The following is a 27351-nucleotide window of genomic DNA, read 5'->3' as shown; positions in this document are numbered from 1 at the left end:
CTATTATCCTAAGTTTGCATCTTCTAGGGCAAAAATAAAACACCTATTTTCCCTAAAATGCAAAAGTGTGTTGTCTTCGCTTTTACTTTGTCTGACTTTGAAATAACACTTACTCAGTTGTGCTGTTTGCTAATGATTATGTCAGATTTATATTTTAGATAATAACTAGAAGTGGGAAGCTACAACCATGGCCCCTTATTTAGCCACAGCTATTGCTTTTGAACCCAGATCACTGTTCAAAAACCACAAATAGTTACTATCTGTTTATTTTTAAAAGTCATAGGTAGAGCTATAGGGTTTTTTTCCTTCCTGATGGAATGGTACCATGAATAGGAAGCACTGTGCTTCATGTGTGAATGTAGAAAGTATTTCATGGAAATCCTCTTGGATCACATGTCACTCTGAGATTGTCACTGGCCATCCCTTTCATTCACTAGATCAAATGAATTTCTGGATGATTTTTGGTCACTTTCCTGACAAAGCTGAGTATCTTTTATTTGGATATTAAGCATATAACATTTTCCTGGTGTTCAGAGACAAGCAGAAAACCCTTAGCTTCAGGGAGAGAAAAGTTACCAATTCAAAGAAACAGAAAAGTATTTACAATGAGTTGGAAAGATGCAAAAAAGCAAGTTAAAACACTTAACAGAGACTTGACATTTATTGTGCAATTTTATCCCCAACAGAACATGTGGCATTCTAGAGGTATATGAGGTAATAAAATCAACACTCCAATTAGAACACCTGAAATAATTGGCTCTAGTAACAAATGTCTCTTATAATTAAAAATATTGAATGTTTAAAAAACTTTTATAACATTTTAAGTTCCTAAAAGAAATGAGCCTAACACTTAAAAAACAACTTACTTTTCTATATAAATTGTTCACAAAAAAATCTTGCTATTCTATATTACACTATGCATTTGTAGTTTTATTGACATATCCCTAGTGGGTATTAACTCTACACAGTACAATCAAATAGAAATTATTCATAGAGAATCAACAAGACTCCAACAATAAAAATATCAGGATCAATGGATTTGTCACAGTTTCTCCACAAGTATTCATCATAGAAAATAGAGTAAAGGCAAGTCGGCCCCGGTGTTAGGCTGCTACATGAAGTTCCAGAAAGGAGAGACATAAAGGCAATGCTTAAATTGGGCAGGGTCGGGCTGGACCAGTGACCTTGAGAGCTCCATGACCCACTTCTGGCATGCCCTGTTCCCAAGAAGCACAAGCCAGGCCCATCATGGCCTTGGCATGCTCTTGAACTTAAACACAGCCAAAGGGATGTTAAAGCCAAACTACAGGGAAGAATCAACAGAGTAATGCATTTTCTTACAGAATTTCCACAACAGTTCTCACAGTGACATCATAAATTAAAACTCTCTCTTCCAAACCAACCAGACTCATCGGCTCTAAAGCTATAAAGACAACAAACATGAAAAGTGAATTAAACATTGGCTAACTGATGCCCTGGTGCTATTTCTAACATCTAGGAGTTCCCAAAGACTCTCACTTCACTGAGTTCAAAGTTTGCTTTTATCTCCCTGCATTTTTGCACGAGGAACCTATAAGATAAATGTGAACATGCTAGTGATTTTAATTTACCCACTTTTTAAAGTTTTCTGGTTTTCATGATAGGATCTTATGTAGATCAAGCCTTACACAGAAACCTGGGCAATTCCCAGAAGATATATGGTTTGTATGTTCCTACTTAAGTACAGAAATACTTTAGAAGTAGGTTTTAGTAACACAAGTATCAACTTTCCTTTGATGGCAAAAATAAAGCAACAAATCCATTCTAAAGTGTTGATGGGCTTTTGAGAAATGTGCTCCAACTACTGAGGAAGACTGAACTGGTCATTCTGCTTACTATGCCCAAAGGGATCCTCTTCTTAGCCGAGTACCTTGGGCAGTTTCATTATCAACACAATGGGGCAAGAACCATAACAGCCACACAGGGTAGTCGTGAGGATTAAAATGAGGATGCATTAAAGTGCTTATCGACTGGCACACAAGAACTCCATAGATAGACATTAGTTATAGTCGTCGTATATACTGTTGTCGTAATTAAGTGGTTCTGAATGGGCCTAAATAGTTTTCCAATGTGGCCAGGATACATCTGGCCACTTGCACTAGCCCAATTATTCTAAGAATAAACAGATTTTCAAATGAGTCTTACTAGCAGATGTGCTTTCATTGTAATCTGGGGATCTGTGATTCAATAAAAACACAGCCCTTTTATCAGACAGCTATAGAGAATTATGAGGGAAATTAATCTGGCCACGATTACTGCAAAGATTTGGTAATTTAGTGCCTTCAGAAGTCAAATTAACCAAGCTGGTCATTAGATGAGAGAATTCTCGACCTCTCAGTGTTACCATCAACTGAATATACTGCAGAGGGTGAAAGCAGTCTGTAATGTGTACACAGACCAGTTAAAATGTTACATTTCACATTTAGAAGTCAAATATTGATGGGTTATTATTTTGGCTCACCATATTGTCTGATGACAATTCTTCACTCTCCTCTAAAAAAAAAAACCTATCATAAATGAAAGAACCAGTGCCACTGGCTGACAATGTAACTTTGCAGAGGACTATCTGCTGGGTGATATTTTCCTACATTATTCCAAGTGAAGTGGTTATTTTTATCCAGTACTTACATGACTGAAAGAAGCTATCACTATGTTTACAAAAATACATCATAATGATACACACTGCTGTTTAGACACATTTACATTAGAGTTCTGACTCAAGCACTCCATTTGACATGTTTTGCCAAACAGTTTTGGCACGTGTTGCCACATTAAACATACACCAGCAAGACTTGCACCATATGTGCGAAATCATTTTCTATTACATTTCTAAAAATCTGTATATATGAGCTGTCAAAAATTAACACAGATCTGTACTGTGAAATGACATAGCACTGAATGAAAGTGAGACATTTAAATCTTCTCTAAAATTGAAGCTATTATCCATGACTGAGATTTTTAAAGATAATTGAAATCTAAGAAACTCAGGAGGTAGTCAATGGGTATTAGGTTTAGGTTCTAGAGCACATAGTGAAGAATGGAATATAAGTGAGGGCAATGGATGTTTGCTTTTCTGAACATAGTGCACGTTTCATCTTTATCTAATGCTCCATCCATTTACTGAGAGCAACAGAAGGGAGGCAACGAGCCACCTAGAGTGGCAGGGCAATGTAGGCATCATAAACCTATAGATTCGACGCCTGGATTATTGTCTAATTTAGGGTAAAATACCTGATATTGCAAGAACAGTTACTGGACTTTAAAAAATCCTATCAATATCAGTTACCTCTAGTTGATGCCACATGGAGTAGTTGGATCAAATAATAAACGGTAATCATTTATATCTCCTTACAATCCTGATGAAGGAATCTCTTATGTCAATGTGTCTATCACTGATGAAAGGTAAGAAACAACGCAGAACACACAGTCACCTACTAACTCTACAGCTGTGATGTAGCTACGTGTCTCAATTCCCCTACCAAAGGAATTGACAGCAATTTTCAGCAAACGCTCTAATATTATCCTTACATTCCTAGTGAAGCTTAATGAAACATAAATGGTAACAGTCACCTAAATGTTGTGATGGAATGAGGAAAACCAAAAAAGTGATGCCCAGGTTCAGGGGCTGGAGGAAATATTTTCAAGTAAATAGGGAAGGTAGTTGTAAAATGTCCAAGTAAAATAAGAAAGTACTTGTAAAATTTAAATGGTTACAATTTTTCTTGAAAGCATTTAACATTAAGGTTAAACCATGAGATTTTGAATGAAGCACTGTCAAAAGAGTCAGTGAGAAACGTGACTTTAGTATCTGCTTGCAAAACACTGGTGCCCTCCACAGGCTCCTGGCCTACACTATCCAGTTCAGATCATTTCAGGGTCATCCTGAGCCTGGCTGGAACTGAGCTTGGGACTTCAGCTCACTGAGAAAAGCCAGCATGATCTTTGCGACAAGATTTTAATTTGGAAAACACTGTCACTTTTGGTTGGTATGGCTCTTCTGATAGCTGGGCTTATGGATCACACCTAGCCATTGACAAAAAAGCCACATTTAGTCTTTGCTGTCAGGCCAGCCCCGTGACCACCTCCTCTAACCAATGAAGTGGAGGCATAGCTGCACCCTGAGCTGTTTTAACTCCATCTATTTTACACCAGTGCTAACCTGACTCAAGAAAGACTCTAAAAATTGACATGACTGTTTCTTGTAGAGCAATCTGTCCATTTGCCAGATAAAGATGTAGAAAATCAAATCAAAATTGTAAGCAACACCTTCAAGTCTCCAAGGATTTCAACTGAAAGGCTCACAGAGCAATGACAGCATCCGATCTCAGTGGTAAGCTTTTACCCTGGCTACATAGAGGCCCAATGGGCCTTAACCAAAAGTAAATGAACATCCTTTGTAGGTCCTGATTTAAATATCAGGAAACCATGTAGACAACCACCATGAACTCAGGTACATACCAGCCTTAGAGGTGAAGCTCATATGGCAGTATAGGCATATCCTAAGGAGATGAGCCAGCAGTGTCTACACTGATGCTGTATCATAGCCTAGTGGCTGCCAGTGCCTTCGTCAGAGGCTAGGTTTGGCCAAAGGAACCCAGCAGTTACACAAACAGTAGAAGTATAATGGACCATCTTACCAGGAGGCAAAAGTCGCAGGTCCTAGACCATGGAGAGGCGTTAGGACTGGCTGTGTGATGCTGAGTATTAAGTCTGTCAGCCTTGTGCAAAAGAGATGCTCAACAATCAGTCTCAACATTCAGAATTTGCTGATGGAGAAACAGCTGATAGAGAAATAATTCACCTAGAGTGGGTGTGAGGGAGGAAGAGACCATGTGTAACTCTGGAACAAAGGTGGTGTGCAAGCCTGGCACAGCAGCCTTCTCAGGAGGTGATGGTGACAGCCAAACCACAGGCTGCTGTCCCCTGCCCTTGCAGCAGTGGTGCAGGTGTGTGGTCATGTATGGCAGTGGAGCGGGAGTGCAGAAAATGCTTTCACTGGCCTCAGCGAAGACAGCACGACAGGGCTCCAAGAAGATGCTTAGATATGAAATGTTCAAGACCCTCAAGCTTGCAGGAAAACAAGGGCTAGTGTGTTTTTCTTAAAAGGAGTGATCAAATATTGTTGCTGTAGAAAAACAGAACGATGTACTCAGCAGTATGGGCAACTTAAGGGCAAGGCAAAATTAAGAAAAGGTAAGATGGGAAAACAGATGAGGCTATGGTGGGGTTTTTCTTCTAGCAAAGATGTCATGTTGTCAAAGAATCTCTTAAGAAAGACATCAACTTCTCGGACCTCTAAAATGCTTTAAGAAGTATCTTTCTTCCTTGGATCGCCAAAGATACTGGTCTCATGGTTGCCATAAGAACATGACATTTGCCCATATCATTTCTTCTACTTCTAAATTTTAGCTAATTTGCCCAAAATAGATTTTAATATTAGTCTTCCCTCTACCATTGAATAGATTTGACACATTTTAGTTAATTTCTCAAAATAGGATTGAAATATTAGTTCCCCCTACATCATTGAGCAGATCTGACAGATGACCATCTCTATAAACATTAAACTTTTCAACGGATGGAAGGTGGTAATATAAAAAAAGCTAATAAACAAAAGCTACAGAAAGACCTGTTTCTAGGACTTTGTATACAGTGAATGCAAACTAAATATTAAATCTAAAGGATAATTTATGAGTTTATGTTGACAAAAATAGCCAAAAAACCCTTTATCAATGGGTGTTCATAAATTTCAATCTCCATCCAATTTTCAAAACCCTTGGTCATGTCTGTAGATGACTAGTAGCCTTCAATAAATGGTGTCCATTTAGTCCTTTGCTCTACAAAGAATGCAGTAACCTGGACTACTTTGCTAAAGAAAGCCTCTTCTGACTCCAGACAGGAAGCCCTCAGAAATGATGATTCTAGCACCTCTATAGCATTTGCCAGTAAGGAAAGGTTCCAAAGGTACACCACTAATTTTGCATATGGAGTTCAACAAATTAACCAGGGAATAGTGAGTGGGAGAGGCACAGTGCTAACTTAGCCAAAGCTGAGGGGCACACTGGGGGAAAGGAGGCACAGTGGGGCTGAAACATTTTCTTCAGTGACAATGGGAAACAAGTTTCATACAAATGCTAAAGATCAAATCAGCAGAGAAAGACCCTCAAATTTCAGACTAATTACTGACAAGCCCATTGCATAGTTGTCAGAATGGCCTTGAAGCTGTGTGCATACAATGCCAGAGCACCTCGTCATTCAGGGGATACCATTAGTCACACCACTTATTTGGTCTTCAGTGCACCAAACAACGAACTGATTGAAATTCTCATTGTTCTACCCATCACTTTGGCACTGTGTCAACAAAGCCTGATTTAAGGCTATGGAAACTGTGAATTTATTAACCTAAAAACTGAGCATTTGAAAATGGTTTTGAATCTTTGGATGTTTCTTAACAATGAAAAATGACTACCGTTTGTAAACTCTGGAGATCAAATAGTGCCTTCTTGATCAACACAGCACATTTTTTTAAATAACAGAAAAATAGCTGACCTGTAATTAATCACTGTCTGTAGATACTGCATATGTTCTCTGGCTTCCTTTCAGTAATAGACACTATTAATGTCGAAATAGTATATGATGTCATCTATCCTATGTCTTTGCTGAGAAATATGAAGTCAAGCCTTTGGAAAACATAAAGACAACTTACTCGAATTAAGAGAATGTTTGTTCCTTGTCTCTTAACATAACTCCATGTCTCCATCTTCTCCCATGGGTAGAAACACTACCCCAGCATTCCTGGGGGACTGTCTCTGCCCAGGTACCAGACTTTGATGGTTTGAGAAAGGTAACTAGGAGCTCACCTATTTTTTTACCCTCACCATCTAGCTAATTAATCATTTAAAATCAAATGTATTTTTTAAATTTTTATAATATAGTATTCTAAAAGTACGTTGTAGGCGCCATAACTTCCCAAACAACCCTAAAATGGATTTCTATTGGGGTACTGTGGCAGCTGAGAATGTGTAGAGTATGACAGAATGACATGCTTTGGACTCTCAGGTGACAGGAACAGGACATTCACAATTGGAACTCTTGAGAGGACCGGCTGCTACAACAGGAAGATTCTGTCCACTAATCCCCAGATCCATCCTGGGAACTTTTATTGAAGACTTCATCCTGCGAAGCCTGGTGATCGATCCCTTCATAAAATGAGCCACCGTTGTGCAGGAAAGTCCCCACCGCCCGCCCCTGTCGGGCGTGACCTACAGCATCGCTGAACACTTTGTTTATCTGCTCCTCCGAGGGCATCCACCAATCGGGGTTGGAGGTACAATGCATCCTAATGAATTCTGCAGGAATATACACAACATCAAAAAGAGAGAGAGAGAGAGAAAAACAACAGCTGGTTTTTGCAGAAGACGACAGGGCAGGCTGCTTAAACTTTAACAGAAGCTCTATCAGAAAAGCTTTATGGGAAATCCAATGCAATGCCATGATGATGTCACTCATTAGACCCAATTTATTCCTTACAAAAATTTTTTTCTCATGTGCAAAAGTTTTAAAAAATCACATAAGTGAGAGGGTAATCCCTCCAAGGAACATGTACTGTTGAAATGAAAGGTAAATTTAATTTGTAAGACACGGAATGCACCCTGTCTGGTAAAAGTCAAGGAGATTTCAAAACCTAAGTTGTAACCTGCTCACGTTTTGAGAATGTTACTATCTCCAGAAGCACAGCAAATATTATTAGCATGGTATCTTCACCTAGCTACTAATTTGAAGATGGAGTACAATAAAATAACAGAGTCTTAGTCACTGAGGAGGTGCCCGAGTGTTAGTTCAGAAAAGATACCCATGTTCTTAGAATGTTGCATGATTGGCTATACTTATTTCTCAAAATGTAATTTCTATACATGGGCTGGCAAGTATTTTTTATATGCTGTCTCCTCTAAATATTTAATTTCACCAAAAAGTAATTAAAATGCCTGAAACAGTGAAATGCTTTAGCTGCCTCCAACACAGACAATCACCATATCTTGCCTATGTATTCTCCACCCAAGGGCTGGATGGAGGTCCACGCATTGTGGCCCTAAGAGAAAAATGAGCTGGAGATGGCAGTCTCTGGTTAGGCAGCCTGGGCTGCATCAGGCATCAGTGTGACAGTGGCTCCTTCAGTGTTTCCAGAGCAGCAGCACTAGTTTTCTGGGATGTATTTTAATCCCTCAGTTCTACTGACTTGCTATAGAAATGTAAAATGTTGAATAAGAATTTCTGGAAAAACAATACAGCGATGAGACCCCTTATTTGACTCTTATAAATAAGCCTAAATGCAACTCCCGTGAGTACACACAGTCAGTGCACTCGGTCAAGCCCCCAAGCTCAAGACTGCCTCTTGGTGAGTTAATTCCACCATCTTTTATGATGTCAAGAAATACAGAAAGCAATGGTTAGTTTAGTAGGACAGACCCTGCAAATTTCTACCACCTAGTCACTCTGAGTAAGTGGAATATTCAGACCAGCTAATAGCAGGTGTTCTGGAGCACTTGTGTCTAATAAATATAGGCATTTTCCTCTCAGGCGGTTTCCTGAATTGTGGTCCATGCGCATAAGCCTATAAGGTTGTCTCAATCTAGGAACCACACATGCCTGCCCCATCCCTTCTGAATCTGAATCACTGGGCAAAGGCCTAGGGAATCTCAGCTGCTAACAAGTACTACATATGCACCCTAGGCACATGATGTCCAGAATTGCTGTGGGCATCTCAGGAGGGAGTGCATAAGTATTCTTTCCAATGACCAGGGCCTTAGCAGTGATAATGTGGCTTTTGTAAAAAACTGTGATTTCTTCACCAGGACAAATTTTTATCCCTATTCAGAGTAAATCAATATTAAGTCTTTCCAGCCAATAAAACTGCCATTGGACTGTATAGGTTAATAGAACTTTCTGATATGGATTTTTCAGGTGTGAATGTTTTCTTGGCATTGCAACACTTCTATTTGTCTAGGTCTGTGTTTATTTGCACTTGCTGAATCAACTGGATACCTCCTGATTCCTCCTCCCTACCCCTCTGCCTGGCCTACAATAGTGCAGGTTAACTGCAAAGTAATAGCTATTAATACTGCTTAAGTCGTATTATCTATGCAGTACATTTAATAGAAACTTTTTTTTAACTAAAAGAAGAACGTTTTACTGGGCAAGATATATTTTAGCATTAAGGAGAATTAATCCTAAACAAATTTAAGGGGTTTGGCCAAGTATTCTTGAGAAGGTACTAGAAGGGGACACAAACTAGTACTGGAAATGAGGTAACATTTTACCCATTAAAAAAATTTCCACGCCTTCCCTTCCTCTGTGTGTTCCCCTATGCTCCAGTTTTGCTGGAGGTGACCTTCTCTGGCAGCAAAGAAAATCTGAATTGGAAGTGTGAAACATGAGGTGCTATGCGATGCTTATGTACCACTAAGTGAGAACAATGCTAAGGCAAACGAGATTTTTAAAAGAGCTTCTCAATACCGAGTAGATGGGCCACATGAAGCCTAGACGTTCTCAGCAGAAAGAAATTAAAATACAATAAGGCTGAACACTTGTACAGGGAGAGCCACAGCCAATGCGGTGAAATGAAATCACAGATGGTGACACTGAGCAGAAGATGCAGTACCTCGGAGGCATGTTACTTTAACTGGATCCAGAGGGCGTCTTTCGGGACCTGTCTCTCCTGACTGCACTGACCTTTTCCTTTTCCCAAGGCCGCATGAGTACTTAAGCTCATCGGTTGTGAAAACAAATCTGATGAGGTATCGAAGGAGCCGTCTCCCATCTTTCTTTGAAGAATTTACAGCCTCGTCCCACTGTTTGCTCGTTATGTAGACAGGATAGTTGTTCAACAGCTGCTTGCTTCCCTGGAAAAGCGAAATATTTTCTCATTACCCACGGAGCCAGCCAGCCAGAAGCCGAAGTGATCTCCATTTCAAAGGCAAACATGCTTTTTAACCAAGTGGCTATGCTGACAATGAACCAGGTATTGAAGTGTGCAAGTAATTGCTCAGACTCAGAAGGGGCACTTTTCAAATTACATTTGCATTTTCTATAACAAGAGCCAATGAGGTATAATGAACACCTTTGAAAGGGGAGCTATTTATAACTTACATTTTAACAGGTAGGTTAAAATGTGTCAAGATCCAATGACAGGGAACACTATTTAAACATAACCTGTAACTTTCCTTTTCAATCCATTAAAATATGCAAAAATGACTTTGAAGAGTATGATCAAACAGGTCTCTTCTTTCTTTGGTTACTTTTAAGTACTTAGAAATGCTGCTGGTGGTCTATTTTAATAAGGCATTACTTGTGTTTAACGCATCAACATCTGGTAGTCACTGCATTACAATGGAAACGACATTAAAAAGCAAATTTAAAAAGGGAGACTTGTGGAAACTGAAAAAAAAATCACTAATAATCACGCAAAACAGGTTTCCTCAGATTATAGCTTCTGCAAATGCCACAATGTCAACTCAAAAAATTTTTCTTACTTTTCACCTTCATAATTTATGTCTGCTATAAAATTCCCAGGCTAAATAGCTGCAGTGGGATTAATTACGGGAATTTCTGTAACATTTATAAGCCATGTTTAATCAATTGCACCTACACAACCATTACTTTAGTTCTGGTTGTCCATAAAATTCTACAGTCCAGGACAAATTAATTAACCCATGATCTTAGTTTTAATGTACTCCCTCCCTAGTAATTAAGGTGTACAAAACAAAAAAGGAAAAACTCATTCATTTTACAACTCGGCAAATTTACTACAGGTTATAAATGTGGTACCATTTGGATCTGCTAGGGTTTTATTTCAAAAAGTGCTCAGTTTAGTTAAATGCTGAGAAGGGGAAATGGCATAGGAGCCTACAAGAGGGAGGCAGCCCGATGCGGTAGGAAACTGGCACTAAGTTCTGCACGCAGAGACTCATCACGGCAGCATTCATACTTTCCTCAACTAGCAACAGCATGATATAGTTTCCTTTCCTAAGGAGGACAGCTGAGGCACCTACTTTGTGCTCTGAATTTACAGTCAGGCTGGGTTTGAATTGAATCTTGGTTCTATGTCTTACTAGACTAACTTGAGCAAGTTACGTCAAGTTGTTGGACCAAAGTTTCCCCATCTGTAAAACTGAAAGAAACTAAATTATCATGAGTGAAAGGTGTGACTATTTGTGAGCATGAGCCAAGCCTTGGCTGGGTACAGTGGAAGACCCTGTATACAAGAGACAATCAAAAGATGGGCAAGAGCCCGGAGCTCCCCCAAAGTCCTCCAGCCCCAGGTGCTGTTTCACGGCAGGAGGTGAGAAATGGAGGTCTGAATCAGGTTTGTGCAGGACTGAGAGAGGTGGGAGTGAAAGCTGTTGACTGGAAAGGCCAGGCTACCAATTCAATCGGCCAGGCTATGTACAGGAGACTGAGGAGGCGAGATGATCCCTAGATGGCATCTTTCACAAACATTAGGAACAGAGGCTATGGCCAGGAGGAGGAAAGCGGCAGCAGGGAAAGTAATTCCACTGCTTCCCAAGCGCTGGAGGAAAGGGCTCCTAAGGACTCTGACTGGTTGAGGCCTTGGCCCCCAAGGCAGCTGGGTGGGCCAGGGGTGGGTAAAATCCAGGGGCTGGCCCTCTCAAAACTACTCTCTGTGTCACCAGTACTTTTGTCAAGGAAGCTTAATAACTGTCACCATTTACTGAGCAATTGATGACAGCCCAAGGCACCTGCCCCAAGCACTTTGCACACTTGCCTCCTTTCTCCTCACAGGTGGAGGTACTAGGTCTATTCCACAGCTGGGCTCTGGGTTCAGCCTGAGGCAGGTGACTTTTCTAAACTTTACTCCTTTCTGTTAAAATAGAGATGATAATCCCAATTTGGTGGTTTGTGGTGAGAAGTCCTGCGTCTCTCCCACCAGAAGATACACTTATGAAGGCTGAGACTGTTACTTGTTTATTCAATGCCAGACTCTCAGGGCGGAGTACGGCACCCACCTGACGCAATGCAGGCGCAGTAAACATTTGTTGAATGGCTGATGCAGTCGAGCACAGGCCTCTGTGGTTGGCTGGCACACAGCAGACACCCAATAACAGTGGCTACAATGAAGAATTCTTACGTTTTCTTAACGACTGAACACAAATTTACAAAGTTAAAGAACTTTAAGGAGACCAAGATAGATGAGGAGCCACTAAAAACGAGACTTCCACCATTGTTAATTTAAAAAACGAGACTGCCACAATCCTCTTAGTGATGGTCCCTGTAAATACTCTTGTCAGCCTTAGCAAAAACTGTATAGCTGGTTTTTAAACTGTTTATTTAACACTATATAATTTTTAAAAGCTGTTCTGCTCAGGACTGAGCATACCTGTTAAGCCAGGATTACTGCTCTATTTTACCAAGGATGTCAAATCCCTTTCCAAGGTTTCACAACTCAAAGGGGGGTCTGGGGATGCCATCCCTGAGTTCAGCGTTCACCCCAAGCATGATGCTTTGCTGTGCCCCTGAAATTAGTCTATTTCAAGATGGGGGGGACTGGTGCTTTGGCAGTCGACAATCCAGGAAAGGAGCTTTCTCAAAACCCTTGAAAAAATCCACTGAATATAGCAGATCTACATAAAATGTTGGTCTCATAAAATGTGGGAATCCCAACTGGAGGTAATTTTCATCAAGGGAAAGAAAGAGAAGGTAATTTATAGCCCCAAACACAATTCAGAATGCTCTCTGGGTTATAGACGAGATTTATAAACCTGTTTTAGCATAGTTAATAGAAGTCAAATGTGATAAACAATAAAAATGAGAAAATACTCATATGCCTGAAATGACAATAAAAACAGTACAGTCATAATGATGACGAGTCATAAAAGTTTAAATAGTCCTATCCAGAGGAAATGTAGATTTTCCCCTATCCTCTTATTTTTGTAGAATTCTGGTTGTGTATTTTCTTCAATTAGCCACCCACAGGTTATTAAACATTGACCTATTGTTGAGTCACTGAAAAAAACCAAGATGAATCACCTGTAATTAATGGGTTCCTTAAGAGTCATCACCAAATGGAAGACATAGGTGTACATTTACTATTAAGCAAGGTAACTAGTTCTGAATTAGACTTATGAAAAGTGTGCTACACAGGCACGAAGTGGGGTGTGGCAATCAGGGAGAGCTTCCTGGAGGAAGTGGGCTTTTCAGCTATGCTGTTTGTATGACAGTAATGTCAACTTAGGAAATGTGGACTTCATTCTAGGGAGCAAATGATTTTAAGCATACAACATTTAGTTTGGATCTGTAATTCAGGAGAAAAAAGAAAAAACTCCAGTGTGGAAAATGGAGAAGAAAGTAGCTGCTGCAATAGTTCAGGTGACAGAGTCGGCCCAAGAGAAGGGAGACAATTCAACGTGCTATAGAATTACTGGATGTAGGAAATGAGGGGGTCAGTGATGTGTCAGAAATTTCTACCTGGGGTTGATAGGACCTTTACTAAAAACAGGAGGAGTTGCAGATGGGTATTCAGAATAGGTGTGGTGAGAGCAAGCAGCGTGTGACAATCCACTGTGGGCCAGGCAGTTGACATGGTGGTCTATAACAGTGCCACAGGGACTGGTGCTCAGGGTGTGCATGTGGGGCTTGTTAACCCACAGGTAGTGAATATTATCAGAGACATAACTGGGCAGAGACTCACATCTACAATTGCATTGCTTTTGGAGGCTGAGGCAGGAGAATCACTTGAGCTCAGGAGTTCAAGACCAGCCTGGGCAACAAAGTGAGGTCCTACCCAACAAAAACTACAGAAGTTAGATGGGTGTGGGGGTGTACACCTGTAGTCTCAGCTACTTGGGGGAATGAGATGGGAGGATCACCTGAGCCCGGGAGGGCGAGGATGTAGTGAGCCATGGTCACACCACTGCACTCCAGCCTGGGCAAGAAGGCGAGGCCCTGCCTCAAGTAAAAATGAATAAAAAGAAACATAACTGATGAGAAAAGGCAGTAGAGAGTGAGAGAAAGAGACAAAGCACAACTCTGGAGAACAGCGGGTGGAAAAACTCATGAAAGCGTCATAGAAGAGGGGCAAGGAACCAGGAGAAAGTACTGACACTAAGGCCATGGGCAAGAGAGAGCGTAGAGGAGAGGTGAGGGCCTGGGTGACCAGACTGGAAAAAGGGCCACTGGACCAGATAACTGGGAGAGTCTCCAGGGGCCTCTTGCAGAAAACTCTGGTAGTGGTGGGAGAGAAGCTGGATTACAGGGTGGAAGAGCAAATGGAATCTAATAGAGAGAAGATAATGAATACTGACCAGCCTTCCAAATGTTTCATCATTAGAACAACATGATGTCACCATTCAGCAGGCATAAATCGAGTGCCTTCTATGACCCTTGAGATAAAACCTGGGCTCAACCTTCAAGGAGCAAGATGTGCCATAGTGTAGAATGAAGGTGCTGACCCAGCATGCTTTGGGAGCCTGCAAGGAGATGGAAGTAGAAAGGAGGGCAATGATGATGGAAGAGGGGGAGAATCCAAGGTAGGCTTATTTTTAGGCTGGGGGAAATCTGAGAGCTTCCCCATGGGATTCTCATGGGGATGGCCCATGGTTCTCAAGTCTCGTATGAAAATCATATATTTGTCCAAGAAGCAACTTCTCCGCTCCTTCTGGAATCTCTCCCTGGTTCAGCCCGCCTGCTTCCACTACTGCCTCCACCATGTCCATCAGGGTGACCCAGAAGTCCTACAAGGTGTCCACCTCTGGCCCCGGGGCCTTCAGCAGCCGCTCCTTCACGAGTGGGCCCAGTGCCCGCTTGAGCTTCTCCCGAGTGAGCAGTGGTGGCTTCCGGGGTGGCCTGGGTGCAGGCTATTCTGGGGCCAGCGGCATAGGCATGGGAGGCATCACCACCGTCACCATCAACGAGAGCCTGATGAACCCCATTAAGGTGGATGTGGACCCCAACATCCAGGCCGTGCGTACCCAGGAGAAGGAGCAGATCAAGACCCTCAACAACAAGTTTGCTTCCTTCATCGACAAGGTGCAGTTCCTAGAGCAGCAGAACAAGATGCTGGAGACCAAGTGGAGCCTCCTGCAGCAGCAGAAAACGGCTAGGAGCAACATGGACAACATGTTTGAGAACTACATCAACAACCTGAGGCGGCAGCTGGAGACTCTGGGCCAGGAGAAGCTGAAGCTGGAGGCGGAGCTTGGCAACATGCAGGGGCTGGTGGAGGACTTCAAGAACAAGTATGAGGAAGAGATCAATAAGCGTACAGAGATGGAGAATGAATTTGTCCTCATCAAGAAGGATGTGGATGAAGCTTACATGAACAAGGTAGAGCTGGAGTCTTGCCTGGAAGGACTGACTGACGAGATCAACTTCCTCAGGCAGCCGTATGAAGAGGAGATCCAGGAGCTGCAGTCCCAGATCTCTGACACATCTGTGGTGCTGTCCATGGACAACAGCCGCTCTCTGGACATGGACGGCATCATTGCCGAGGTCAAGGCGCAGTATGAGGAGATCACCAACCGCAGCCGGGCTGAGGCGGAGAGTGTATACTAGAGATCAAGTATGAGGAGTTGCAGATGCTGGCTGGGAAGCACGGGGATGACCTGCTGCGTTCGAAGACTGAGATCTCTGAGATGAACCGGAACATCAGCTGGCTCCAGGCTGAGATCGAGGGCCTCAAAGGCCAGAGGGCTTCCCTGGAGGCCGCCATTAGAGATGCTGAGCATCGCGGGGAGCAGGCACTCAAGGATGCTCATACCAAGCAGCAGGAGCTGGAGGCCGCCCTGCGGCGGGCCAAGGAGGACATGGCAAAGCAGCTGCGTGAGTACCAGGAGCTGATGAATGTCAAACTGGCCCTGGACCTCGAGATCGCCACCTACCGCAAGCTACTGGAGGGCGAGGAGAGCCGGCTGGAGTCCGGGATGCAGAACATGAGTATCCACACGAAGACCACCAGCGGCTATGCAGGTGGTCTGAGCTCTGCCTATGGGGGCCTCACAAGACCCGGCCTCAGCTACGGCCTGTGTTCCAGTTTTGGCTCTGTCATGGGCTCCAGCTCCTTCAGCTGCACCAGCTCCACCAAGGCTGTGGTTGTGAAGAAGATTGAGACCCGTGATGGGAGGCTGGTGTCCAAGTCCTCTGACATCCTGCCCAAGTGAACCAGCTGCAACAGCCCCTCCCAGCCTGCCCCTCCTGAGGCTGCCCCAGAGCCCAGGAGGGAGGTTGCTGTGCAGGGGAGCGCAGGGAACAGGAGACCCACCTGACGCTCAGCACTAGCCCTCAGCCCACCGGCGGGGAGTTTACTGCCTGGGGACCCCCCTTGCCCATGCCTCCAGCTGCAAAACAATTCAATTGCTTTTTTTTTTTTGGTCCAAAATAAAATCTCAGCTAGCTCGGGGAAAAAAAAAAAAAAAAGTCATATATTCAAAACTGAGCCTTGAACATCTTATAAATATGTACCATGTTTATTACTATTAAAACACATCATTTCTTCTACCAATTGGGAGAGACTGTGGTTTCTTCCACTGAGGTCCAGATGAAGAAAATAACCCATGTCCAGGAGCCCTGACATCTGGAGAACGCATATCTACTTACTGGAGAATCTCGCCCAGTGTGTGCAGGGCTCAGAGCAAAGGGTATGTGGAATCCAAGCTGTCTGAGGGAATGAGAAGTTGGTGTCTCTCATTTCAGGCATCTCTGTGCAAAAATTGCCCATGCTATTTAAATTGCCATTACCTCTGTCTTTCCCCATTCAGAGTACAAAGCTGAATCTCTGTAGTTAAATACATGCATGATCTTTCTCCACAAATTACATACTTACAGGTAATAGACCCATAAACCTTAGTCAAAAACTATTATGCTAGCCAATGTGTTCTGGTATACACCTGGTAAGTTATCAAGAGGCTTCATCTTAAGGGAATTCCAAATGGAACATTTATCTTTTTACTAGAGACCTACCTCAGTCGGTTGGTCGGCTGGCTGTGGCATCAGTAGTTGGTTGTGGTGCTGCAGAACTGTCTTCAAGTAATCTAAAACAGTCTGGCAGGGCACTGGGGGGAAGAAATGGCAACAATTACACATTGGCTATCCCACAACATCAAAATAAAAAAAAAAAATTAAGTTTTTTTAAAAAAACAAAAAAAATAGAAGCCTCACTGGCACCCACACTGGAGTGCAGTGGGGTGATCTTAGCTCACTGCAACCTTGAACTCCTGGGCTCAAGTGATTCTCCCACTTCAGCCTCCCCAGTAGCTCAGACTACAGGTGACACCACTGTACCCAGCTAATTATTTTAAATTTTTTTGCAGAGACAGGGTCTTGCTATGTTGCCCAGGATGGTCTTGAGCTCCTGGCCTCAAGTGATCCTCCTGCTTTGGCCTCCCAAAGTGCTGGGTTTACAGGCTCAAGCCACCGCACCCGGCCTCTAAAAAGATTTTTGATGCAAACTTCTAAAAAAAAAAAAAAAAAGAAGAATTTTCTAAAGGAAATAGAATCTTCTTTCATTTGACATCCGTAGTTATTTCAGTTTGTAAATACAGAACAGATGCTATAGTTTGGAAAGAATTTTTAGTCTCAGCACAATTCACTGAGAACTTTCAAGTCGAACTTACTCCTAGATGAATTTGGGTCAACAATCATGATCACAAGGAACTCACAAAAGAGACATGTCGTCATTTATTTGACTCAGATTGCAGCATGAGCACCCAATGACACTTTTTAAAATTCAAGTACTGAAAACTAATGTTTTGCTAATTATTAATCAATAATATAACTGTTTCTAATGACGGATTCATTCCTAGTTCTTCAGTAAGCAGAAATTCCATACAATTAGACCTGCTTCTCAGTGCGTACACACTTGGCTGCACTGTTCTTTCTGGAAGTGTCCCAAAGGAGCTCAATTGATTTGATCCCTTTGATTATGTATTTCACTAACTATACACTACTTTTTGAGGCGTAAGTCTTATAGACTCAGTGAATAATCAATCACAATAAAACTGAATAGATACTAACCCAACATAGAGCATGATATTTTTTTGTACCACTGCATAAATAATGCCTACATCTTAAGATTTATATTAGAACCCTTTCAGGAGTAGTAACTAATTGCCTTTAAAGGTCTTGGTAGCTTGGTTAATAACCTAATTTAAATGAATTGTTGCCACTATATTTCTTAGCTGTGTGTTTTCTTAAGATGTTTTTGCCACGTTCAAGAAAATAATAAATATTTAACCTAAGCCCTCATTTTGAAGTATCACCACTGAGCTTTCTAAATTTTGTTTTTCTCACCATTTTTTAAGATCGCAAACAGGAATTATTATTTTATGCAGTGCTAATAGCTTTGCATTTTTTAGGTGCCATCACAATGTAACATAATAAATCAAAAACTACTTCAACATCCTTTTGAAGAATCTGAATAATAGGAAGTAGGAGTAAGTTAGAAAATTTTTCTTCTTGCCAAAAAAAGTATTTGCTTAAATAACCATCCTTACAGACTTGGGTTGTGGCCACTTGTGAACAGTTATATGCATGTATTCTTCAAACTGAAGAAGCATTTGCTGAACAGTAAGAGGTCAACCAAAATAAGTCACACGTGTATCAGAAGTAGGTTTGTTATCAAACCAAAGTTTAATAAAATCTGTCAAATGGCCCTAATTTCACCAGCTTCTTAAAAGTCCAACCCTTTTTTACTGATGCCACAGTGAAGAAGAATGCGTCTCCTGACAATGAGCATTAACTGCTGGAAAAAACCCTAAGTCTCAAGAAACAAACGGAGACAGGAAACAGGTCTGCATTTTAGTTCCAGGTTTTCACTGACTGTGTGACCTTTGGGACTTCGTTTACTTTCTACGTATGAGTCTCTTCTACACAGGGCTGAGTATAAGGCTCCAAGGCAGTACTGTTTTCTTCAGTTTATGGTTAGAATAAAATGCAAGGGTACATATGTCACTGCTTTGCTAAGCGACACGTGCAAGGTACTACCTTGGATTTAGCTTGGAAGTTTTAGAGAAATTTGTAAAGACTCACAGATCAGGATTTGAATGAACTTTTTTTGGTCCCTTACCCATATTTTAGAGTCATTAAGATGTAGCCAGGCACGGTGGCTCACGCCTGTAATCCCAGCATTTGGGAAGCAAAGGTGGGAGGATCGTTTGAGCCCAGGAGATTGAGACCAGCCTGGGAAACACAGCAAGAACACATCTCTACAAAAAAATTAAAAAACAGCTGGGTGTGGTGGCCTGTGCCAGTAATCCCAGCAACCCGAGAGTAAGCTGGGAGGATCATCTGAGTCCAGCATTTCGGGGCTGCAACAAGCATGCCTGTGCCACTGCACTCCAGCCTGGGCAACAGAGCAACACTCAGTCCCTAAAACAAACAAAAAGAGGTATATGGGTATATGAAAAAAACATTTATAGTAAGAGCCATTTATGATAAACCTACAGCCAATATCATACTGAATGGGCTAAAGCTGGAAGCATTCCCCTTGAAAACTGGCACGAAACAAAGATGTCCCCTCTCACCACTGCTATTCAACGTAGTATTGAAAGTCTTGGCCAGGGCAATCAGTCAAGAGAAAGAAATAAAGGATATTCAAATAGGAAAACAGGAAGCCAAACTGTCTCTGTTTGTAGATGACATGATCCTGTAACTAGAAAACCCCATTGCCTCAGCCCAAAAGCTTCTTTTTTTTTTCCCCCAGTTTATTTATTTATTTATTTTTTCTTATTTTTTTTTATTGCATTTTAGGTTTTGGGGTACATGTGCAGTGCATGCAATACAGTTGCATAGGTACACACATGGCAGTGTGTTCTGTTTGCTTTCACCCCTTCACCCACATCTGGCAGTCTCAGAACACAAAATCAATGTGCAAAAAATCACACAAGCATTCTTAATAAACCAACAACAGGCAAACAGAGAGCCAAATTATGAGTGAACTCCCATTCATAATTGCCACAGAGAATAAAATACCTAGGAATACAACTAACAAAGGAAGTGAAGGACCTCTTCAAGGAGAACTACAAACCACTGTTTAAGAAAATTAGAACACAAGCAAATGGAAAAACATTACATGTTCCTAAATTGGAAGAATCGGTATCATGAAAATGGTCATACTGCCCAAAGTAATTTATAGATTCAATACTATTCCTATTAACCTACCATTGACATTCTTCACAGAATTAGAAAAAACTACTTTAAAATTATTGTGGAACAAAAAAAGAGCCCATATAGCCAAGACAATCCTAAGTAAAAAGAACACAGCTGGGGACTACAGTAAGCAAAACAGCATGGTACTGGCGCAAAAGCAGAACAATGGAACAGAATAGAGAACTGAGAAATAAGACTGCACATCTACGGCCATCTGATCTTTGACAAACCTGACAAAAACAAGCAATGGGGAAAGGATTCTCTATTTAATAAATGGTGCTGGGAGAACTGGCTAGCCATATGCAGAAAACTGAAACTGGACCCCTTCCTTACACCTTATATAAGATGGATTAAAGACTTAAATGTAAAACCCAAAAACTATAAAAATTCTAGAAGAAAATCTAGGTGATACCATTCAGGACATAGGCACAAGCAAAGATTGCATGACAAAAATGTCAAAAGCAATCGCAACAAAAGCAAAAATTGACAAATAGGATCTAAGCAAACTAAAGAGCTTCTGCACAGCAGAAGAAACTATCATCAGGGTGAACAGACAAGCTACAGAATGTAAGAGAATTTTTGTAATCTTTCCATCTTGTACTTAAACAAATTCATAAGAAAAAAAACTATTAAAAAGTGGGCAAAAGACATGAACAGACACTTCTCAAAAGAATGCATTTATGCAGCCAAGAAACATGAAAAAAAGTGCATCATCACTAATCAATAGAGAAATGCAAATCAAATCCACAATGAGATGCCATCTCATGATAGTCAGAATAGCAATTATTAAAAAGTCAAAAAAACAAACAGATGCTGGTGAGGCTGTGGAGAAATGGGAATGCTTTTACACTGTTGGTGGGAAGGTAAATTAATTCAACCATTATGGAAGACAATGTGGCGATTCCTCAAAGACCTAGAACCAGAAATACCATTTGACCTAGCAATCCCATTTCTGGGTAAATATCCAAAGGAATATAAATCATTCTGTTACAAAGATACATGCATGCATATGTTCACTGCAGCACTATTCACAATAGCAAAAACATGGAATCAACCCACATGCCCATCAATGATAGACTGGATAAAGAAAATGTGGTACATACACACCATGGAATACTATGCAGCCATAAAAAGGAAACGAGATCATGTCCTTTTCAGGGACATGGATAGAACTGGAAGCCATTATTAGGGTAGTTACTATGACATTTGAAAACCCAACTGTAGAACCCAATTGTTTACACTGAGCATAATAACAATTTTGTACTAATTTTAAAGTTGTGTGAAAAATGTCTACTTCACTGTTGTCTCCCCTTCCTTGCTATTACTTCAGTGTGGAGGGGATGGTCCTGGAAGGGCTTAGAGGCTGGCTCTTTCTTTCCATGCACAACATTTAGGCGGCAGTGCTAAGCTATGACCCAAGCCAGTGGATGCACACAGGTTAGAAGGAAATGGAGTGTTATGTGTATATACTGGCCATAGGGGGCTTTATTTAAGGGAAGTGGGTCCTGTACATTGTTACCTGGGCACAGGCTAAGGACCAGTAAGACTAAAGACAGGCTCATATTTGATCAATTGTTTAAAAAAAAAAAATAACTGCGCTGGGCGCGGTGGCTCATGCCTATAATTCCTAGCACTTTGGGAGGCCAAGGTGGGTGGGTCATAAGGTCAGGAGACCAGCCTGGCCAACATGGTGAAACCCCGTCTCTACTAAAAATACAAAAATTAGCTGCGTGTGGCAGCCACACCTGTAGTCCCAGCTACTAGGGAGGTTGAGGGAGGAGAATGGCTTGAACCTGGGAGGCGGAGGTTGTAATGAGCAGAGATTGCACCACTGCACTCCAACCTGGTGACAGTGCCAGACTGCATCTCAAAACAAAAACTGAAATAGCCAAAACTGCCTCAGGTGTTCTGAGTGCCCCCCTTCACTGGATGTCCTCCCACCCCTGGTCCTACGAGGCAGGGACCTCCAGGCACCCCCAGCCAAGGCCTGCCGTGAAGGAGATGGAACATCACTCTTGACAGGGGCTCTTTGGTTAGGTGCCTAGATTTACACACAGGGAAGCTATGGACTCAAGTAAGATATTTTCTGTTTAAAAAAAAAGTCAGTCAATCTGGAAAATGGAGATAGGTGCGTCTAGAAAAGTGGGAGTGAAATTTGCGATCCTGACCCACAGCTACACCACGCTGCCTGCCTGGGAGGTGCACGGTCACTGAAAAGGGAATTGCAGAAAACCTCCTGTCCTTGTGTTCTATTCACCTAAGGTTCTGTGGGGGGCTTTAGAGTTTCCTAGTGAGGACTGGCCTTCATGAGCAGGGTGTGTGGCCAGTGTTGCAGGTGCAGCTGTGTGGAGCCCAGTCCACCACACTGCTCCTTGGGCCCCCAAAGGAAGGGAGAATGGGTCTGGCTCTCAGCAGCAAGAGGTCAAGGAGATCCTCGAGGAGCTGCTGGTGCCCCCAGGGCCAACTAGCTGCCTGCTTGTGCAAATTAGGAATTTTTTTATTTTATAATTTATTGAGACAGTGTTTCAGTTTTGTTGCCCAGGCTGGAGTGCAATGATGCAATCTTGGCTCACCGCAACCAGAACCCCCTGGGTTCAAGTGATTCTCCTGCCTCAGCCTCCCAAGGAGCTGCCCATCACCATGCCTGGCTAATTTTTGTATTTTTAGTAGAGAGGGGTTTTCACCATGATGGCCAGACTGGTCTTGAACTTCTGACCTCAGGTGGTCTACCCGCCTTGGCCTTCCAAAGTGCTGGGATTACAGGTGCCTGGCCTAAATTAGGAATTTTAATTAAGTCACTCTGACGGTGAAACTACTACTTCAGACCCATTGGGCAGGTTTTAGTCATTCATTTGTCCATGCTGCAGAAGCAAGTCCAATGAATCTAGCAGGTATAATGAGAAAGCAAATGAAGAACCAAAAACAAAGCTTCTATTATAAAAGAAAAATGGATATAAAGGCACCCAAAACATACCTACTACCTATCCTGATATTGATATTTATCATTTTTTTCTCCTCTATGTAACAGAATTTCAAAATTCATCTTGGATAATCCTGGAAATAGTAAAATACTTAGGAGGAAAGGGAAGAAGGAAAGTCTTTTGTGTAAATAATACATGTAAAGCAGAAGGCACCCAATATATACTGCCTAATGTAAGCTATTGTCATTTCAAAGATTGGTTGTCTATGAATTCGCCATAGAAGCCACTTCCCTGATTCTGCTGACTGTGCTGTCTTGGCAGCTGTATTGTCTAAGCAGCAACGGCCAATACTATCTAAGCAAAGTAAAAATGAAGAAGAATGGGTTACAAATGTTCCACTGGGTATATAGAATATCTAGATGGACATGCTGCTCAACAAATGGAAAGCCCCCAGGGTTGTTAGTTAAAGCTACACACATAGGGTCTTTAAGACATTCTACAATAACAATAGTAGACAACAATTAACTGATAAAAAGCCTTGGGAATTAGTCCTAAAGTAACTCTTGGATAGTATTATTTTTCTATGTACTGACTCTGACACTTATTAACCATGTGATCCTTGGCAAGTTTTTAACCTCTCCCAGCCTCTATGATCTCACTTGTAAAACTGGGATAATGACCTACTGTATACAGTTATTGTGAGAATTAATTAAAATAATACCATGTAAAGCAAAAGGCACCCCATATATACTGCCTAATGTAAGCTACTGTCATTTTAAGATTGGGAGTCTAGTGATTTCTTCATAGAGGCCACTTAATTGACTCTGTTGACTGTGCTGTCTTGGCCGCTGTCTTGTATGAGCAGCTGGTAAATAAGACTACTGGAATAGTCTTCCTAAACAGTGTTCCTTGGGGAAACTGCTTGACTTCTGGTTTTGCCCATCTTAAGGGTGCTTGGGTCTCTAGTTCCTAATTTTCATTGTATTAAAATCTTGATCAGAATTTCTCTCTTCACCCCTCAAGCACTACTAAATCTGCCTCACTATTTAGTTATTTTCAAGGACTTAAAACAGCTCAAACTACTTCACATACGCTTTTATAGGGCAACTAAATTATTTACTGTCCTCTGACAACCATGGCCATCTGTGTGCTGAATCATCGTTACGTGCCCTATTCGCATCATCTCTGTAAAGTATAAGCTCCTGAACTGTAAATATCTGAAAACAAACAATGAGCTTTTAGTATTGCTCAGCCTACAGATGCATAGTTATATTTTTTATCATATCAATATCCTCTATCCATTAATTCAATTCAACTGACATGTAGATGTTACAACATGCCTGACAGTGGGCTAGAGAAATGGGGACACAAAGATGACTTTGAACCTCTATCCTCAAGGACCTCTATGGCCTGTCTCCCTTCATATCAGGACATCAGGAGACACAGACACATACAGAGTAAAAACTTCCCATGATAACAAAAACAGAATATGCATGACGTGCTATGAAAACTGGTTAATTCTGCGTGGGAACTGTGGGAAGCATTTGTTAGTGTCACCTGAGCTAGGTACTAAAGGATGAATACGAGTTTCTCAAGTGGAGAAAAAAGGAGTATATTCTTAGGTTGAAAAGAATAGCAGGAGTAAAGGAAGGCCAGAGTATGGAAGTGTTTGGCTGCTCGGAGACTTAGGAACTGTCCAATGGGGTTGGAACACTTGGTGTCTGGTGGGCACTGAGGACTGAGTCTCCAAAGGCAGAAAGGAAAAGATGAGGAATTGAAGAACCTTGTGTGCCACACTGAGGGTGCTACAACTTACTCCATATGCTATTTGAAGCCCTTAGAGGCTCTTTGGCAGTGGGTGACCTGGGGCTGTTTGAGGGAGAGACCAGAGTCGGCTGTGGGAAACACTGGAGTCTGGGACAGGAGCTGAGTGACTCTTGCAACAGCTCCTGTTATGAGATGGGCCTGGCAACACCAGTGGAAACAAAGTAGGGGTCCAATTGATGGGTGTGTAAGAGGTAAGACCCAGAGGAGTGGGGGCTGACTGGAGAGATGAGCTCTGGATGGATCTGAGGTACCCCATCTGGGCAACTAATGAATGGTGACACCTTTACAAGGTAAGAATACCACTTATGATAAGGAAAACAACTTATGATTTCTGTAGCACTAGGCACAGAATAATTTTCCTCTTTTTCTTAAAGTTTCCATTTATTGAGTGCTTAGGGAAGAATAATTTTTTTTCTTAAAGTTTCCATTTACTGAGTGCTTACTGGAAGACCTAGTAGGCACCCAACCATGACTTACTGCATTTGGTACTTTCAACATTCCTCCAGTATTAGCAATCTCGCTTTATAGAAGGGGAAACTGAGGTTTGGCATAATCAAAGCGATTTGCCAAAACAATCACAACTACCAAGTAGCAGGAGAGAAGATTCAAATTCAGCTTTGACTCCAAATCTATTATCTTTGCCTCCTATTGCTCTGTCTCCCTCAGTGTCACTGATAGCTGTAACCAAGGGCCATGATGACTTTCCCCAAATTCTCAGTGAAAGAACTCAATTCTTTATTCCTCTGCCCTATCATTCTAATTTTTTTACTCAGAATGTATTACATTCTTTTCATCCACCTCAGAGTCCTGACTTTATACATAATCTGCGTTTCTGAGCATCTTTCCACAGACCTTTGTGGTTATATTCAAGTCTGGAGGTGGTGAGGGCACTGGAGCATACTAGCACACATCTACACTGCATCTACTCTAAGGGCATTTTGTTCGTGCAAAATTCCTGTTGTCCAAAAACTGACATGATTCATCATTCTAAAATCTTCTTACTTAGGAAATGACAACAGTGGACTAACATGACCTGAACTGCAGAATCCACAGTTAGAGTTCTCCAGTTTGTAGCCTCTGGAGTTGTTGGTACAGTCTACCCTCATCATTCAAGGATTCAGTATTTGCAAATTTGCTTTACTTGCCAAATTTTATTTGTAAACCCCAAATCAGAACTTGTGGTGCTTTTGTAGTGGTTCACAGACACACACAGTACTGAAAACCTGACACGCACACATTCCCAGCTGAGGTTGAACAACGTGATGCTTTGCCTTCTTGTTTCAGCTCTCATACTATAAACAAGTGTCCTTGACATGGTCTACTTAGTTGCTACAGTTTGTGTATTTTTGTGCCTTTTGTTGGTGATCTCACTGTTTCAAGTGGCCCCAACCGCAGCAATTAAGTGCTGTCTATCATTCCTAAGCACAAGAAGAATGTGATGTGCCTAATAGTGAAAACAGGCATGTTCGCCATGCCCCATTCAGGCATGAGATACAATGCTGTTACTCGACCAGCGATAAATATGAAATAAGGTCTCTTGAAATAAACACACACATAAAACAAGATTATGTACTGATCAGCTGACGAAACCGTTGTGAACAGAGGCTCTTAGGAACCTAGCTGTGCATGTGCCCTAGGAGGAATGTTTTAATATTCTCAGTGTGGTGTTCACAGTGACTTTATTGAACATAACGACGGTGAATAATGAGAATGAGCTGTTTTGAGGATGGTGAGGGGAAACAAATTAGATCTGGAGTCAGAGGCTTGGATTATAATCCTACATCTCCAACTGACCTCACTGTCCAGGTCTCAACCTCCTTGTCTATAAAACAGGAATGATATTAATATTTGCTGGGGCCCCACAGAGTTATGAGGATAAAATGAGATAATAAAAAAATGCACTTTTTAGAAAGTAGCAGGTCCTATAAAAATATTAACAATATCCTTCAATTAAGGCTGTGTGAAACTGGATTTCTACATGCAAAAGAATGAAATTAGACCCTTGCCTTACAGCATACACAAAAATAAACTCAAACTGGATAAAAGACCCAAATGTAAGACCAGAAACTATAAAGTCCCAGAAGAGAAAGAACACAGGGATACTGCTCTTGGGCACTGGCCTTGGAAATAATTTTTTGGACATCACAGCAAAAAGCTCAAGCCACAAAAGCAAAAATTTTAAAAATGGAACTACATCACACTAAAAAGTTTCTGCATAGCAATCAACAAGATGAAACAGCAATCTATGGTCTGGAAAGAAATTTTGCAACCTATAAATCTAACAAAGGGTTAATATCTAAAATATATCAAGAACTCATACACTTCCACAGTAGAAAAACAATCCAATTACAAAATGGGCGAAAGACCTGAATAGACACCTCTCCAAATACCAACAGGTATATAAAAGTGT

At 41.6% G+C, this 27351-nt stretch overlaps 1 protein-coding gene and 1 pseudogene across 2 annotated transcripts in view; one reads left to right on the top strand and one right to left on the bottom strand.

Annotated features, from left to right (window-relative positions):
• Positions 1–642: 642 nt before the first annotated feature.
• BEND4 (BEN domain containing 4) overlaps positions 643–27351 on the bottom strand; it is a 41227-nt gene continuing 14518 nt past the window's right edge. The window contains exons 3-5 of one of the 2 annotated variants that reach the window (XM_003732510.7): positions 17008–17099; positions 9695–9935; positions 643–7385 (exon numbers count right to left, since the gene is read on the bottom strand). In XM_003732510.7, the coding sequence (XP_003732558.2) occupies positions 7168–7385; positions 9695–9935; positions 17008–17099 (551 nt within the window). In that variant the 3' untranslated portion in view covers positions 643–7167. The remainder of the gene's footprint in view (positions 7386–9694; positions 9936–17007; positions 17100–27351) is intronic. The other variant, XM_035293794.3, reaches the window with a different exon arrangement.
• On the top strand, positions 14743–16208 carry LOC128931627 (keratin, type II cytoskeletal 8 pseudogene; annotated as a pseudogene).

The sequence above is a fragment of the Callithrix jacchus genome, chromosome 3 (assembly GCF_049354715.1).
Source record: "Callithrix jacchus isolate 240 chromosome 3, calJac240_pri, whole genome shotgun sequence".
Classification (NCBI taxonomy): domain Eukaryota; kingdom Metazoa; phylum Chordata; class Mammalia; order Primates; family Cebidae; genus Callithrix; species Callithrix jacchus.
The sequence above is the reverse complement of the archived record's forward strand: the minus strand, read 5'-3'. Positions and strand labels throughout refer to the sequence as shown.